Source organism: Nicrophorus vespilloides, unplaced genomic scaffold (assembly GCF_001412225.1).
Source record: "Nicrophorus vespilloides isolate i.1.1-1 unplaced genomic scaffold, Nicve_v1.0, whole genome shotgun sequence".
In the NCBI taxonomy this organism is placed as follows: domain Eukaryota; kingdom Metazoa; phylum Arthropoda; class Insecta; order Coleoptera; family Silphidae; genus Nicrophorus; species Nicrophorus vespilloides.
This window is the reverse complement of record NW_017099855.1, coordinates 84,511-101,206: the sequence shown is the minus strand read 5'-3', so window position 1 is coordinate 101,206 and position 16,696 is coordinate 84,511. Positions and strand designations below refer to the sequence as shown.

Here is a 16,696-nt window from a genome sequence, read left to right as displayed (position 1 = left end):
TAAAAGTGCTAGAATCTCCATTTTCAAAATTTTTCAAGAAATATTCGACAAAACGAACACGTGCCGTCAAAATCTGTAGAGAATGATAAAACTTCTTGAAATTTGCATGAAATATCATTAGACTTTAATAAATTGAGAAACAACTTTTGTTTTTCAGAAACAAATAAATTAAAGCCAACTTGTTTGTTATTTAATATTTAGTGGAAATTTTATCCTGAAGTTAGAATTTGTTAAGTATTAAAAAATAATTAATCATAAATAATGATTGATTCGAAGTTTTTAATTACTTTAAACACAAGTAGGTAGTCCGTGGCTCTGGATTTGCTTAAGGTTCTTTGAATAAATAATTGCAGCTCTTTTTGTTATTAAACGTTGACCCACATTTCATAATTGGTAATCTTAACTATTCACTTAAAAAATGTTGCCAATACTTGACTTAAACTTTTTATATATTATTAGTTTAAATTTATTTTATATGAATGAGCGCTTTTCTACAATCAAAAAATTGTAATGTAAAATTAGATAAAACTTTATCAATGAATTGTTATAAAACCAACCGCATCGCAAACATGAAATAAAGCCGTAAAATAATAATTGCAAATTAACATAAAGCAGCAATTCCATACTGAATAAAGTTCTGCGGTAAAGTGAATTTATTCTTTTTATAAATCTCCATAAATCTACTATAAATTATAAATATGATTATTCTATGTAATCCCAAGCTCAATGAGCGGATGAGAAATTGTTAAGGATATCTAATAATACGTTTTTGTTGGGTGGTGAAAAATAAAGAAAATCATCGAAGTTTTACGAAAGAGGTGCTGCGCAGTAGTTCATTAATTGGATTAATAATTTAAATGGGTTGAGGGGGTTTGTCTATAGGGTGTTCCAATGGGTGTGTGGAGTGGGAGACGACGGGGGTTGGTTTGACTTTACGGTGCACAGACACAACTTCGTACCAAACTTCGTCCCCGTAATTTCGTGACAATTAAAACTTTCCGTGGAGCACCTATTAAAAACGCTGTGTACATTTTTTTTTTGCTCGTAGGCAATTAAATGCACAAAATACTTGGAAAAATGAAAAAAGTTCAAATTAAACCTGTATTGCATTAAAAATATACTAACTGAGTTAATATTTAATTGACAAGTTTTGTTATTGCGGATTTCATTTGAAGAATTCAAAGAAATTAGTTTTTGAAAATTTCATCAAATAAACGAAATTATTTCAACATTACCAACTACAAAATAATACAATATAAACTAACTACTAGACAGCTCACATGCATTACTAGCTGCTAGGATACTGAGAGAATTGCACGTTAGATGAATCATCCACATGAAAATGTATAAACATCATTTAAGAATAAAAAATGTTTATTTAAAACAATCCATTTACGTCGTCAAGGTATTAAGCTTTCAAAGTATTATTACATAAACCACAAATGTATTGTATATGGAAAATTCCAAACATAACATATTTATTAGTCAATATCGCAAGCCCGACAACCGAAATACCGTTTATCGTAATCCCGACGTTCGAAATCCCGACTGTATCGAAATCCTGACTATATAAAAATCTCGACAAACATAATCCCGACTATATCGAAAATTTCAACAATAACATTTTTAAATTATTTCGGAGCGTAGTCATATTGTGCTACATTTTTATTATTAATAACAATAAATTACTAGTAATTTATTTGATTTTGTTGAATTATTCATAGTAAACCTTAACATTATGAAATAATCTCAAATACAATTAGATTATAATTTAAAAGTGACTACGATCCGGAATAATTTAAAAATGTTATTGAAGACATTTTCGATATAGTCGAGATTTTAATATAGTCGGGATTATGGTTGTCGGGATTTCGATACAGTCGACATTTAGAACGTCGGGAATTTGCTTGACGGTATGTCGGTTGTCGGGTTTGCGATTGCCACCGCATATTTATAGCTACTAGATTGTGTTATTCTCTATTTCCTTAAAAAAATGTATACCACACGCATAGCGAATATTTCGCTTAACAAGCAAAATTAATTGTAAGGAAAATGACTCGCATAACGAGTGACGATGAGAAGAGCAGTTCCAGATTACGCGCCTGCACATATTATGTGCATTTTTTAATATGTTTCACTATACAAGTAAAAATCCGGAAATTTTGGAACGGATTAAACTCGTTAAGCGAGGTTCCTCTGTATATGCAGTAACTATAATATTTTTTGTATTATTTCAAAGTCATTATCATTCACAATTTATTTATTTAAACGGTAAAGAATGGAAAACAAAATGTTTAGTACTTCTGTAGTTTTACTGATAAATGTTAAACGGTGTATAATGGCACGTTATCAGTGCGGTTTGAAATAACGCGTGTTTGTAATTATCAAAAAGCATATACCATGAATGGCGCACGAATATAAACCAAGTACTGAATACATAAATTTGATTTTCCCTCCCAATTATATGGTTATCTGCAGTTATTGTGCGCTCAATGAGTCGATCTCGTAAAATTCGTATAAACACGGCTTTATGAAATTTGTGTGAATTTCTGTGATTGCATCAGTGAGGTTTTACGTGAATCCATAATTTGGAAAACGAAAAGGTTTGATTTTTTTTTGTAAATATTTCCTAAATCTTATATTAAGAAAAATAAACATTACTTTTTCTATATATAGTCATGACGTACAATATTTCGTCATTTTAATATTTTATTTAACAATATTTATTGGCCCATTTAGGACCAAAGGTCATTTTAATATTAGTTCAATAAGTTCTAATAATTAATTCTATAGCTTAGAATAGTAAATAAAGATTAATCAATATATTAAATATTTTAATTACAAAATAGTAACATTTTTGTATTAAAAATGTTTAATTATTATAAATATATCAGAATAAAGAATTATATGATGTAGAACCAAATGTTAATAAAATGTATATACATTTTTTGTTGAATATATTCTAAATTTTGGAGATAATGTGAAGTTATTTGGTAAACATTACTGAATTTTGAAGTGCTTTATGATAAAATAATGTACTTTGCTTAATAAATAATGCGAATTCCGTTATCTATGATCGGTAATACATAATATTTATTTTAAAATGTTTGTAAATTTGGAAATTGTATGTAGTTATTTTGAAAACATTAATAATTAACTATATTTTTGTTGGGTCTATATCGCAAGACCGACAACCGAAAGACCGTCTATTGAAATCCCGACGTTCGAAATCTCGATTGTATCGAAATCCCGACGTTCGAAATCCCGACTGTATTAAAGTCACGACGCTTGAAATCCCCACTACCATAAAAATGTTATTGTAGAAATTTATAATAATAAAAGACACTGACGGGATTTCGATATAGTCGGGATTTTGATTGTCGTGATTATGATAGTCGGGATTTTGACATCGTCGGGATTTCGATATAGTCGGGATTTCGAACGTCGGGATTTCGATATAGTCGGGATTTTGAGCCAGCTTGATTACGAACGTCGGGATTTGGATACATTTGGGATTTCGATACAGTCGGGATTTTGATACAGTCAGGATTTCGAACGTCGGGATTTCAATAGACGGGATTTCGGTTGTCGGGCTTGCGATTGCCACCGATTTTTGTTTACATATAATGTTTAAAAAAAAAATGATATACTTATATACAGGGCCGCAGTAAAGAAATATCTAATTTGCGTCACTGCCTAAAGAAATCAAAGGAGCCAATATTTAATTTGCGCCCCAATTCTCTCAAGAAATCAATAATAATACCATTTTTTAAAAACTTGTGCCATTGGCGCCACCACAAATGATATGTTTGGAAACGTAATTTTATCGTCCGTGTTGTGTCGCTGTTTATGTAATAAATTGAAGGAATTGCGTAATCAGTAAAAGACAAATTTAAAAATGTGTCATAGATTATTTATGTGGAACACCCTGTAAATAAATGTAGGTAATGCAGGGATCTTAGACATCAAATGTCAGTCGTCGTGACGTTTCGTGCATATTGCAAGTGTCAGAAAATCGTTCGCATGAAAACAATGAGAATGGATGAAAACAGTGATGTAAAAAATGATAATTGATGCAAGCATCAATATGTTTTAGAAAGTAGAAAGCGGACAGTCCGATGCATTGAACGGCGATGCACTAAATGAACACCAATCTCATAGACCAAAGAGGTGCATACCAAGTCCAGTTGGATTAGAAACTGAAATGTCTGGAGTTTTTGGCTTCAGCAGAGAAGCCATCAGAGTTAAAGTAAAAGTAAGTCGCTAACAGTAGTGTTTACAATAATACACAAGAATAAAAAATGTATTTACTAATTCATGTTTGTACAGAAATTTGAAGGAAATACCTCACCAGAATTTCGAAAATTCAGTGTTGATCCACAGATAACTTCGTTTGAGGTTCTCCAAAGCATCTTAGGAAAGGCATTTGATATAAAGGGAGAATTTACAATATGTTATCGGTTGTTTGATGCCAATGGCCATGAGACTTATATGCCTTTACTCTCGGATTGGGATTTGGATGCTGCATTTATCAAGTAACATTCTTTATAACTGTCAAAATTTAGTATAAATACAAATCTTATTTATTGCAGGGAACATAATATATCTTTACAAACAAATACTGAACCATGTTTGTGTCTTAGAGTAGATTTAAAAACGTTTGAAGAATGTACTGATGAATGGGAATTGAAACCTAACAATGTGCCGATAATAACTCAAATCAGAAATGCGAATAGTGAGACAGTTAAGTCTTCCCCTAGATTACATGGAATATTTAATCAGGTTTTTTTAATTTTAGTTTTTATTAATTTAAAATGTGTTAACAATTTAATTTTGCAGATGGGAAAGACTTTGAATATGGTGAAAGGTGCATTCAATTTTGGAGAAGATGGATCTTCTTTGCAACCCCCAAGACCTCCATTAAGTGATACTGAATTTAGGAGGTTCTTAGATCCTGTAGGACAAATTTTACACACAAAAGAGTTACGTTCTGTAATATATTTGGGGGGCATTGATCACAGTCTGAGGAAAGTGGTTTGGAAGTTTATTTTGAATGTGTATCCTGATGGTATGACTGGTAAAGAACGCATGGATTACATTAAGAGGAAGGCTGCAGAGTATATGGGGTTGAAGGAGTCTTGGAAGAAAGCTATAGCTCAAGGACCTGTGGTTGGGGAGTTGGCCTACACTACCGGAATGGTAAGGAAAGATGTCTTACGCACAGATAGACACCATCCATTCTATGCCGGAAGTGACGATAATCAAAATATTGCTGCCTTGTTCAATATTTTAACGACGTGAGTTATATTAGTGTAAGTGAGATAATATTTTCATGAATTATTCTTTTTCAGATATGCCTTGAATCATCCGAAAGTCAGTTATTGTCAAGGCATGAGCGACTTAGCGTCGCCTCTTTTGGTAACAATGGGAGACGAATCTCACGCTTATATCTGTTTCTGTGCACTCATGCAACGATTGCATATGAACTTTATGATCGACGGAATTGCAATGACACAAAAGTTTACGCACTTGGCTGAAGGCCTTTTATTCTACGATCCGGAGTTCTACAATTACCTCAAAATACACCAAGTAATTTCAATTTTTTTTTATTCCGCAGAATTGATACTATTTTATATTGTATTTTCAGGCAGATGATTTATTGTTTTGTTACCGTTGGTTATTACTTGAAATGAAGCGCGAATTCGCATTCGATGATTCATTACGAATGTTGGAAGTATTATGGAGCTCTTTGCCTGCAGAACCCCCTACAACAGAATTGAAGTTGTTCGATGTTCAATTCCAATTTCCAGTAATAACTACACCACCGATAAGTCCGCTGGTAAAGACCCCACGCGAGAACCCATATACTAAAGTATGTGCGCTGCGGCGACAAAGTAGCTCAATTTCTTTAGTAAACTATTCTGGGAAAAAGGCACAACCAGTTCGCAGGCAAAATCATAGTTTGGACGACTCTATGTGTAGAAGTAGGAGTATAACATTAGAGAAGAAGCATCAAAGTTTAGATGATAACGTAATTCCAAAACACTTTGAATTCCCAAAGTTCGGCGAGCTGAGACCTCGTTCGGTTTCACCGCTGGAACAGAAATCCGATTCCGTGATTTTAAACAATAGAATCAACCAAAAAATCGGCAACAAACCAAAAAGTCTCTCCTCTAGCATGAGCAACTTAATTAAGAGGCAAGGACATTTCAGGGATTTGAAAGAGAAGTTAGGGATGTTCGCATCTTTGGATACGCTGGAAACCACGAAAGAAGAATCCGAAGCGAAACCCGCGAAAATGGTTAAAAATCTGAACGAGTTTCTCAATTTTGCGAAGAACACGAAATTGAGACCCAAAATTATGCTTACCAAGTCCAGCTTCGACGATTCCGAGTCTTCTAGTTTTGACAAAACATCTTCCCGCGTTTATTCTTCCAGTTGTGACGACACTTTCGACGAGTGTAGTCCGGACGATTCTCAAGAGTATTTCCCGATGACGACTTCCGTGACGCGAGAATTGCGAATTGAATTGGAAAACCTGGATAGGCAGGTTTTTGGCAATAAATACACTGAGCGATTGATCGAATCTCCGAAGAAACCCGAAGAAGTGGAGAAAGTCAACGTGTTCATTTGGGAAAATCCTCTTCATCAAAGTCCCAACGTTGCTAAAAACGAATTCATTCATACGCCCGATGAACAAGCGGATCTGGATTACGATCACGATGCACAAATTGTGGATGAAAAAACTAAGACTGTTACGCCTATCAAAATCATACATTCCACATCTGCAAGACCGCACCCAATAAAATTAATAGAGCAATGCAGAGTTGATCCGCTGCAAGAGAATGGTACAACCATGATGAATTCCTGCGAAGAGGTGTCGGAAGGAATCAAGAGTTCTGGAAATTTACCTTCGCCGAAGGAGTTTGGCGGTGGGAATCCGTTTTTAATGTTCCTATGTATAACGGTTCTTCTTCAACATCGTGATCATATTATCGGCAAAGCAATGGACTACAACGAGATGGCTATGCATTTCGACAAGATGGTTCGTAAGCATAACGTCACGAAAGTTTTGAATCAGGCTCGACAGATGTACACGAGATACATCAAGCAACATAATTTAGCCCAACAGAAAGTAAATAACAAAGAAGATTGTTAATTTTTCTTTTCTTTCCGAGTTTTCCTTACTTACAAATTGAGCTGCCATTAGAATTACACACATTATTTTTACCTGAGCATCGTTCTAATTACATTTCAACTAAGGGTAGCCCAATTATACGCACTTAAGCTTATATAAGAGGACACTAGCTATAGCATAAACCATTTTATTCTATGCGTAATGTTCTCATATATAGACCGGACATATACTTTTTCTGTGATAATTTTCTGTTAATGGGATTTCTGAAACAGTCAATAATACAATACAATTAATTTCTACTTATTTATTATTTAACTTCGACGACGTGAAAACTCCATGTGTACTTGAATGATGAAAAAAAATATATACTGAAAAAATGTGATATTCGCGAAACACGGAAAATATAGAAATATTTAAGAGCAAAGTTTAAGAAAGTATTAACTAAGGCTGTATTTCTTTTTGTTTTATTTATTTTTATTGCACTCTGCAGAAACTGTTATTATATTAAATTGTTGCAAAAACCCTTCTCTCCCGAATACAATTACGTTTCTTTATATGGATTGGTCAATTGGAAATAAATGATTCAGAATAAAATTCCTTCTATTTTATAACACCCCCATTTAAACCTTATTAGGAACAACTTGAAAAAAGAAACAAGTCTGACAAATCTTGATCAATTGAAAGGAAACTTAAATAATACTAATACATTATATAAACCTTGTGAATAAAATTAACACATTAAACAAAGAACAAGGACATTTTTTTATTACAATTAATTTATTGTTTGATATTATTTCGGTTGTTTCAAAATTCAAGTCAACGTCATGAAATATTCTAAATGCATAAAGAATACTTAATTTGCATATAATAGTCCAAACATAGAATGTACATTGTCCTTATAAAAGTTACAAATTGATATTTAAAGTTTTTTTTAAGTGCGTATTTATCAAGATTTATCTAACTTTTATTGAATAATTATTTTTCGTTTATAATAACTAGAGTTTATACTTATTTCATCAATCGCTACTTTACGCGAAACTAAATACATTACAATTTACTAAATCTAATCATGAGTGGAATATGAAATGAGTTTATATTTATTAATATTCTGTGCGTTACTCCAAGGATATTAAATGTTGGAAATAACCATTAGAAAATTAAGTCGCTGATTGCCGCACGTTAAGGACATTACTGAAAATGTTCTTTGGAAAAAAAATAAATCAACATATCTTCCAATGCCCCACGTACATAATTTTGGATAAGTATAAAAACGGTTCCATAATTCGATACAGACATCATTCACTAGTCACCCAGTCAAGTGAAAAGCAAAATGAAATTCTTCGTATTATTCCTCGTCTTCGTTTCTGCCCAAGCGGCTAGAATTAAGTTCGCTAGAGTTGAGGCTCCATATCCAACAGCTGGTTATCCTCAAGGACCATCATTGAATCTACCAGGAGAGTACGGACCACCAGAAGACGCTTATGGATCTCTAGGATCATCTTCCGAAAAACCTGTTGACGCGTACGGTACCCCGGCAAACGGTGCTAATCCAGAGGATGCTTATGGATCACCAAACAATCCTGAAGATGCTTATGGGTCACCCAATAAACCAGAAGATGCTTATGGAAAACCTGAAAGTGCATCTGAAGACCCTGAAGATGCTTATGGAACTCCAGAAGGGCAAAAACCGACAACTGAAAAGGTAGATATTGAAGCAGGTGAAGAAACCGATTTGCCTGCTGGAGATAACATTGCAGTATCCAACGCTGTATCCAATGGCGAAAGAAAATCTCAGAAGTTGAGGAACGGTAAAAGAGTAGAGAACGTAAATGTTTATTACGTTTACACTCCTAATGGATTAATTCAATATTCGCGTAATCCAAGTCCTTCAGCCGAACTGAAAAACGCCTATACATCGGGAGTATACTACCAAGATGTTCAAAATCCCATCTACTCTTTCGCTCCTGAAAACTACTTTTAAGATTTATTAATATACAATTGTACCTTCTTTATAAATATTGTGTCATAAATTAATTAATAAAATAAATAATTAATGCTATTTCAGTGTTTATTGTATATTGTTACTTACATTTTCCATTAATATTTATAATACAGGAAAAAAAACATGAACCAATCAATATTACAAGGTATTTTCTCTAAGAAAATATCAAAATGTCAGGAAGAAATTTCTATTTAAAACAAAAGAAAATTAACATACAACTATAAATATGTTTTATTTACAATTATTTTACATACATTAAGAAGAGATTATTGAAAAATATACATCAAAATGATTATTTGAAATATATTTCAATATTACAATTAAAATAGATATATGTATTTATATATATAAAAAAGGTAATAGTTGATATTTCAGTCAGTGTAATTGCTAAAACTGTATGTGTTAACTTAAAATATTGCTCTCCATTGTGGGCCATTCAATACTATCCAATTCTTTGCCGTTCGCCATTAAATATTTCTTGATAATGATTTGCAGGGCGCAACGGGCAGCCCGTTCCTCCGTCAACTGCGAGGACAACATTTCCATGTTGCACTCTACGTTCTTAACTTTATTCCGGATGCCCTTAAGCAGTTCATTTAAATTCTCTTTCGGGATACTTCGCTGTTTATCTTCCTTATTCTTAGCTGAAATGATATTCCACAAAATGTAAAGTACCAGTACATTATTTATAAATTGAAATGAAATTGTCTTCAAATCTATGTAACTAGAAATCTTAGGATCACGAGTTTATAGAGGATTGTCATTTACAATAAATTTCCCATTATATTTATCTTTTTTTTTTAGTTATTAATCCCACGTTGAGATTCCCTTCACCATATAATTATTTTGAATAATCTAATCACAGTTATTTTTTTAAATCATTAAGCATATATTTTAATATATCAAATAGATTATGTGGAAATGAAACAACAGTTGCTGTTAGAAAGATACAAAAAATAAGCGCATAAAAGTGTTAAGAAGTTATAATTAAATAAAAATAGATTTTATGAATCAATACGATACTATGAACTAAATACTTTTGATAGGAAATACTTACATTTTTGAACTAAGTTTGACTGATGATAAAAATAGTATTCTTTATGTTTTAAGTAAAGTATCGTAGTGTTTCATAGTTTCTATATGGACTCATTCAAGATGTTGGGTTTTGCGAAGTTGTTTGAGAACGAAAGAACCGCAACACCAGGTACTGGCGCGAGGATTATGAGGGCGATAATCGTGCGGATGAAGGAGTGGCGTGAAAACCGGAGGCGAGGACGACCTTGACAGATCCGTATTGGACCTGTGCTGAGGTCGAACCAATTTGTCATGCATTTTTACATTACCACCAGTCAAAAGATCCACTTTTTTATATTGAAATACAGAGATTGAGAGACACCACCACCAAGAGAAGAATGGAACAAAACAGATAAGATTTATTTCGGGCGTTTCAGAAGAAGGTATGTCTGGTTCGTGTGTGTCTTACCTGTGTTAACAGTGTTTCTGGGACAGGCAAAGTAAGCCTCGATGACTTCGAGGATGTGAGCGTCATCCTCGAATGACACGGGTTTGCGAGTACTGTTCCGAGCGGGCGAAGAATTTCCGATAGCCGTGCAGGGACGGAGGGGCGGCGATGGCCGCAGGCAGCACGCCGACCACCCCCTGTTATTGTTTAAGGTCCCATGGGAGGGAGGCGTCACAGTACGAACGTTACTGCGATTACTGTTTGGCGTTGCGACCAACGCGGACATCTGAAAAAGATCATAAACAATAATAGATGATTACATACTAAAGATGATTGAATGAGTAAACATGTAGTAATTGTACATATAATTAGCAATTGGGCGGTTAATAAATTTGAGTAAAGGCAAGGGTTGCACACACAGTTGGATGTTAATCAATAAAATCGAGCAATAAAAGTAAACGTGTTTGTTGTTCAAAGCGTAAATCACAACAACAAAAACCACAGAGGTGCATCAACCCTTGCCTGTTTTCTTTTCCCTAGTCTCTTCATAAATCCCTTTCACGACCTCAGCGGGAATCTTGGCCTTGAGCCACCAATGTGCATACAGCCCGGACTTGTAAACCTCCCCTCTCTCCGGTTTCTCCTCCGGCGCGGTGACAATAGCACCCATGGACTTGCTGTGCTGCAGCTCACTGAATTTGGAATGGATTTGGTTCTCGGATTCCCAGGGAGTAGGCAATTTCGTAGGAATTTCTGCACTGGTTACGGATGTGTGCGTGGAATGTATTACTGGAACATCGGCGGAGGTGCGAGGAGTCGAGCCGAATGGGGAAGTGCATCTACATTGGGCCTCGTAAGTTTCCATCAAAGATATAATATTGCGATTCGCCATTTCTGTGCTGCAACGTGCTGGGAATTCTGAATTCAGTGTACAACTGCCTGCCATGCCAGAATCCGAGGAGCGCGGGCTATGCTGATCGGGGGAATAGTAATTGTTCAGGAGCGTGTAATTGTCCTCAAGCAAATCGGAACTCATTTGGATGCTGGACCTGCGCTTGAAATGTTTATCGGAGTTTAAACTGTGCTTCTTGAAGCCCACATTGCTCAGAGTCAAAGACTTTTTCTTGGCGCCGTTACTTTCGTCGAACATCGAGGGCGGTTTAAAAACTGTTTCTTCGTCGTCACAGTTGTAAAGTATATCCGCAAGCATTCCATCGGGTATAGGAAGAGTGTTCACCGCCAGATCGATCGAACTAGAATGTGATGAAGTTACGTCCCATTTTAACGCTAAATTATTATCACTTTGGCACGGAGGTATATACAACGTAGTTAAACTACATTCGTTGAACTTATCAGCTACCAATTTGTTCGGACAGCTTTGCCTTTCGATAGGTCTGTAATCTCCAAATCCGGGCCCGATCTCGAAACTTCCATTCAGCTTAGTCAAATTTTCCAGAGCGTTATTTGGAGTTACGCACGAGCTCGCCTCTGATTCTTGCGACAACTGCACCTTCAAACATTTATTGAAATCTCTCGGCGTAACAAGCTCTAGTTTAGCACTAGATGTAAGGACAATGCTCGGCTTCTTCGATTCTCTGGGCTGCGCTGCTTTAACGCGCGATTTAAAGTGATCTATGAAACTCTCGTTGTCCGTTTCCGTTTTCGATCCGGTCTGCGGATTGTAATAACGGATGTATCCAAATGGGTTACTAGACGATGACGACGTATCATTATCGTCGTCATCGTTGGAAGAGAAGCCATCAAAGGCATTTTGTCGGCACATTCGTTTGCTGTCGTCGCTGCTGCAATCACTCGATGAGTCCGTATCACAGTTGGAATCGTTTTTGAATATGAAACATTCAGATCGATGCAATCGCCGTTGCACGTTTGCGAAATTGTTCGGTCTACTATATTCTGGATATAGCAGTATCTTCAATAATTTTCTGGTAATCACTTTTTGTTTAAACAATTGGTGGTAGAGCTTCGACAACGCGGCATAAGGAGCTGTAGGTGGATAGTATTGACAAGGATACGTGGGGATGTAATCGTAGGTTGGTGTGTATTTTAATATCGATGTGCGAGTGCAATAACCGCGACTGTTCAACTAGTATTTTTGAAATTATCGAAAATTAATTTATCTTAATAGTTAATTAAATAGAAGCCCAATTGTAAAACACGATTTATTTTCTACGAGTTTATAAATTTGAAACTAATGAACCGTATTCAACAATTAGACTTAAAGCATAATTCAATGTTACTTACATGTGGAGGAGGTTGTGGCACCATTTCAGCTTGAGAGGGTGGGCTCTTATTGGAAATTGTGATCCTGTTTGGATTATACTTCCGTAAAATATCCACCCAATGATTAGCCTCATCCTTGCTTTGACAAACCGCTGTTACTTTATCGATCAAGGGCCCACTTATTTCAAATGCGTTCTTGTATTGATCACTATCTTCCAGTCGACTTACATTGATGCCCGTGACTGGTAATTTCCCCTAAAGAATATTCATATTAAATTAATTGTAAATTCCTAATTAATTTAACACAAATTATAATCCAACCTTACTAGAGCTTTGCCCGATGCACTTACTGATCAAATCAAACATTTTAACTGAGCACAAGTCGCCGCAGCAAACAGCTCTAGCAAAGTGATAATAATATGTATAAAGCATTTTCGTTAATTGCTGAATAATGAGCTTGTTGACATGATTATAGCTTGTTAATTTGTATTACCTCATAAATGAATGCGCTGAGCCTATGGCTAACCGAAAGGATCAATAGAGTCGTTGGAAACAAAACTAGGTATCTATCGAGATGCTGAGGTCCGACAGCAACGGAACCCATATAGATGATATCCCCTAAACTGGATAAACTTTGCCCTTCCCAACCTCTGACTGGTCCCGTCAAAACTTGTAGCTCAAGTTCCTTCTGTCTCCTAGTTGCTGCGCACGAAGTCTATAAAGAAACCCCAAAATATAAAACTCAACATCAATTACATCAATAATCAATAAACTTACATCAATTTCTTTATAAACTGCAACCGATCTTTGTATATCACCCCTATCCGGGTGACTGTCTTCCACGTGTCTTTCCACCTCTAAAAGCATTCCCGAATATTTAGCCAACCTTCGGAAAGGCTTACTTAATCCAGTAGTTAGAACCAAAACTCCGGGACTATTAGCTCCGCACGACTCCATGTACTTCGTCAATTCCTCTCTTAATATAACAATAATGATTATTAAAAAGAAGCAATATTAATGATAACTCTTCCTTACTTATATTTATCTAAAATACAGACAGCTTTGGGATGCAGTGAGCAATACGCTTGATGTATGGCTTTCATCCTCGGTGCGTGCTGCAAAAAGTGCCTTCCAATCTTTTGCTCTTTATGCGGCTTCTGATTCTCATCTCCGATAAACTGCAGCAAAACTTGATGGGTCTCTAGCACTTCCGTGAAGTTTCCAATAAGTTGTTTGTATTCGTCCGTGGTTAATCTGAGGGAAGTTTCAGTTTATTCCTCGTCCGCTCCACCGGTATAGCACTTACATTGTACTCCTTTCTAAAGGCATCAGAAAGTTCGTAAACAACCCCTGCAACTCGTCGACGTGCGCTTTTTCAGAGTCCAATAAATCCTTATAAACAATCGAGATGTTCGCAGCGTCGTGAGAATTGTGCAGAACAATCGCTGGATCTACAATTAATTCATACAATTTTTAATTTTATAATCATTCGCAATGATGCGTATACCAACCTTTTACTTCCCTAACATAATTGCTAGGAAACCACCCAGTAATTTCACCCAAAGTCCCTTCCCACCAACCTCCATCTGGGCATTGTGTAATTGTTATAAAATCTCCTTTTTGGAAGCATAGCTGAAAGCAATAACCTTATTATAATAACACTTCAAAAATAACAAGGCTGACAGATCAAATGGTCAATGGCCTAATGACCTACCAACAGCAAACGTTTTTATGTTAAGTATATATAGAATTATACTGTTATTTTATAAATCTATAATCTGCAAACATAATTATTAATCATTAATTATCTTTAACATTTATAATATTAATTAATATTTTTATGTAAGATAAAATTAACACCAATTATACATGCTACATTTGTATTTGAAACAAAAAACAAATCAAACAAATATATACAATTAAAATTTACTCACCTCGTCATTATTGGTGCCCTTAAAGGAATAAAGGGCTTGCACTATTTGAGCGTCGGATGACATCTCGTTAACTGCACAAAACACAAAGCAAACAATTAGCGATTCACTTCTTCAAAAGTAGAGAAAAAAATTAACGAATGTTACTTTATTTCAATGCATTTTGGCCATGGGAAAAATCGCGCAGAAAGTTTCATGAGTGCGGAGCTCTGTCAACATTCTTGGCAACGAGATTTCAGCTGCTGGCTTGGCAAAAGGCCAACGAAAATTATAAATGGAAGAAGTGTGTTTACTGACGCTTCAATAACTATTTTTTTTTTCCTTAAATTCTTATTAAACCATTAACTTACAGTTTTACTTTAAATTATTTACCTAATACCGGCATTCAATATCTAAATCTTTCTAGAAGGTTTTTCACTCATAACTCTTCGACCACGTGTGAATATGTGTCTTGTTACTATAGTGAATCATCTTTGTCAAGTGTAAAAGCACAACTATAACGCTGTTGAAATTATCAAAAGAACCCGGTCACTCAACCAAGTAATTTTAATATTCATTTAATATTGTATCATATTTTATTCTTTAACTTCTAATAATTGAAATATATTAGTACAGTTGATTGAATTATATTAGAAAACTATGTGACAAAATATAAATTCTGGAAATAGTCTGATCTTAAAATAAATGCATGGAAATAAAAATAAACCCCCCCAAAGTGAAGATATCTTTACAATTGGAGAAACTCTTTCTTTGGAATTCCTATTGGGTCAACAGCATTTCGGACAATTTTAGGTATAGGAAGATCTTTTAACATCGTTGAAATTGATGTTTCGCAAATCAATCAGTTGATCTATCATACCGGTAATTTTTGTTTATACATCCATCGTGTATATATTGAATTCTAATTTGGCATTGAAACTATAATTAGTGGCCGAATTTGTTTTATAAACAGTATAAACCCCGATAAAATATTGTTGCTACTTTTGAGTTAAATTTAGGCCTTTGTATATAGAGAGTGTTGCAAGGCATACTTTTTTCCCTGCTCAAAGCACAAAGCGTAAATTTCAATGGGCGAATTCATAAATTCGGAAAGTGGGTATATCCCAGTTTCTAATAATAAATCGTGAATTACTCGACGATTTTACTACGCGGAAATCATCATTCATACATTCTTTTCTCCTCACTCAACCATTTAAAACTTAAACAATGGTGACGTAAATATTATAATGATAAATTTGGTGTAGTCATAATAATGTAATGAGTCTAATATTAAATAGATTTGCAATGAATCAAAAACCCAGAAAGCAATACTTTTGTTCAATTAAAAATAGAATTAATCAGCCACATATCTTATATATTTGTTACATACCTAAAAATCAAATAATGAATATATGAAAGAATTATTATTATAAAAACATATTTTATTTATTACATAATGAAATTAAAGATTCAATCATACTTCAATTGCATACAAAACTAATTAGAAATAGCATTCAAAAGTATTAATTAAGGCAATACATAATTAATTGAATAAGTGCAGTAATTGTACAGGTTGGAATTCTGATAGGGAAAAATAAGAAAGAAACAAATAATACTCACACAAATCCTATTTATAAACAAATTATTAAATAAGTATATTGCGGATAACTAATAAAACTTGCTGGATAAATGAAAACTACAATATAAAACAGGAAAAAACGTCAAAAATATCAACAAACACTGAATGAAATGAATCACTTTTCTTGTGTTGGTATCTTCCTGAAGTGTATTTATTATCGATTGTATTATCGATCTTTGTTGATTTTATTTATACCACAAATTAAATTTACAAGGAATTTATTATTCTAAGAGATTTATTACTTACTGTAAGTTAAAAATAAATAATTTAAAATTAAATAATGATAATTTATAAATATATATAA

General features: G+C 34.3%; 3 protein-coding genes across 4 annotated transcripts; 2 read left to right on the top strand and 1 right to left on the bottom strand.

Annotated features, from left to right (window-relative positions):
* Positions 1 to 2,399: 2,399 nt before the first annotated feature.
* Positions 2,400 to 7,648, top strand: LOC108565853 (TBC1 domain family member 25). 2 transcript variants are annotated; one of them, XM_017925504.1, is made up of 6 exons: positions 2,400 to 2,603; positions 4,097 to 4,255; positions 4,330 to 4,535; positions 4,593 to 5,297; positions 5,352 to 5,589; positions 5,648 to 7,648. In XM_017925504.1, the coding sequence occupies exons 2-6, from the start codon at positions 4,205 to 4,207 to the stop codon at positions 7,157 to 7,159; spliced, it is 2,712 nt and encodes a 903-aa protein (XP_017780993.1). In that variant the 5' UTR covers positions 2,400 to 2,603; positions 4,097 to 4,204; the 3' UTR covers positions 7,160 to 7,648. The 2 variants fall into 2 exon arrangements, with proteins under 2 accessions (XP_017780993.1, XP_017780994.1); XM_017925505.1 differs by lacking the exon at positions 2,400 to 2,603 and having other exon boundaries at positions 3,962 to 4,255; positions 4,593 to 4,782; positions 4,840 to 5,297.
* Positions 7,649 to 8,395: 747 nt separating this feature from the next.
* Positions 8,396 to 9,119, top strand: LOC108565848 (postacrosomal sheath WW domain-binding protein-like). The gene has a single exon (XM_017925499.1). It carries the CDS (start codon positions 8,469 to 8,471, stop codon positions 9,117 to 9,119), a length of 651 nt encoding a protein of 216 aa, XP_017780988.1. The 5' UTR covers positions 8,396 to 8,468.
* Positions 9,120 to 10,772: 1,653 nt separating this feature from the next.
* LOC108565852 lies at positions 10,773 to 16,468 on the bottom strand. Its single transcript, XM_017925503.1, has 10 exons — positions 16,374 to 16,468; positions 14,778 to 14,848; positions 14,355 to 14,475; positions 14,150 to 14,294; positions 13,879 to 14,097; positions 13,621 to 13,819; positions 13,337 to 13,558; positions 12,865 to 13,098; positions 11,125 to 12,706; positions 10,773 to 10,888 (listed from the first exon to the last, which is right to left on the bottom strand). The coding sequence occupies exons 2-10, from the start codon at positions 14,838 to 14,840 to the stop codon at positions 10,857 to 10,859; spliced, it is 2,817 nt and encodes a 938-aa protein (XP_017780992.1). The 5' UTR covers positions 14,841 to 14,848; positions 16,374 to 16,468; the 3' UTR covers positions 10,773 to 10,856.
* Positions 16,469 to 16,696: the final 228 nt, after the last annotated feature.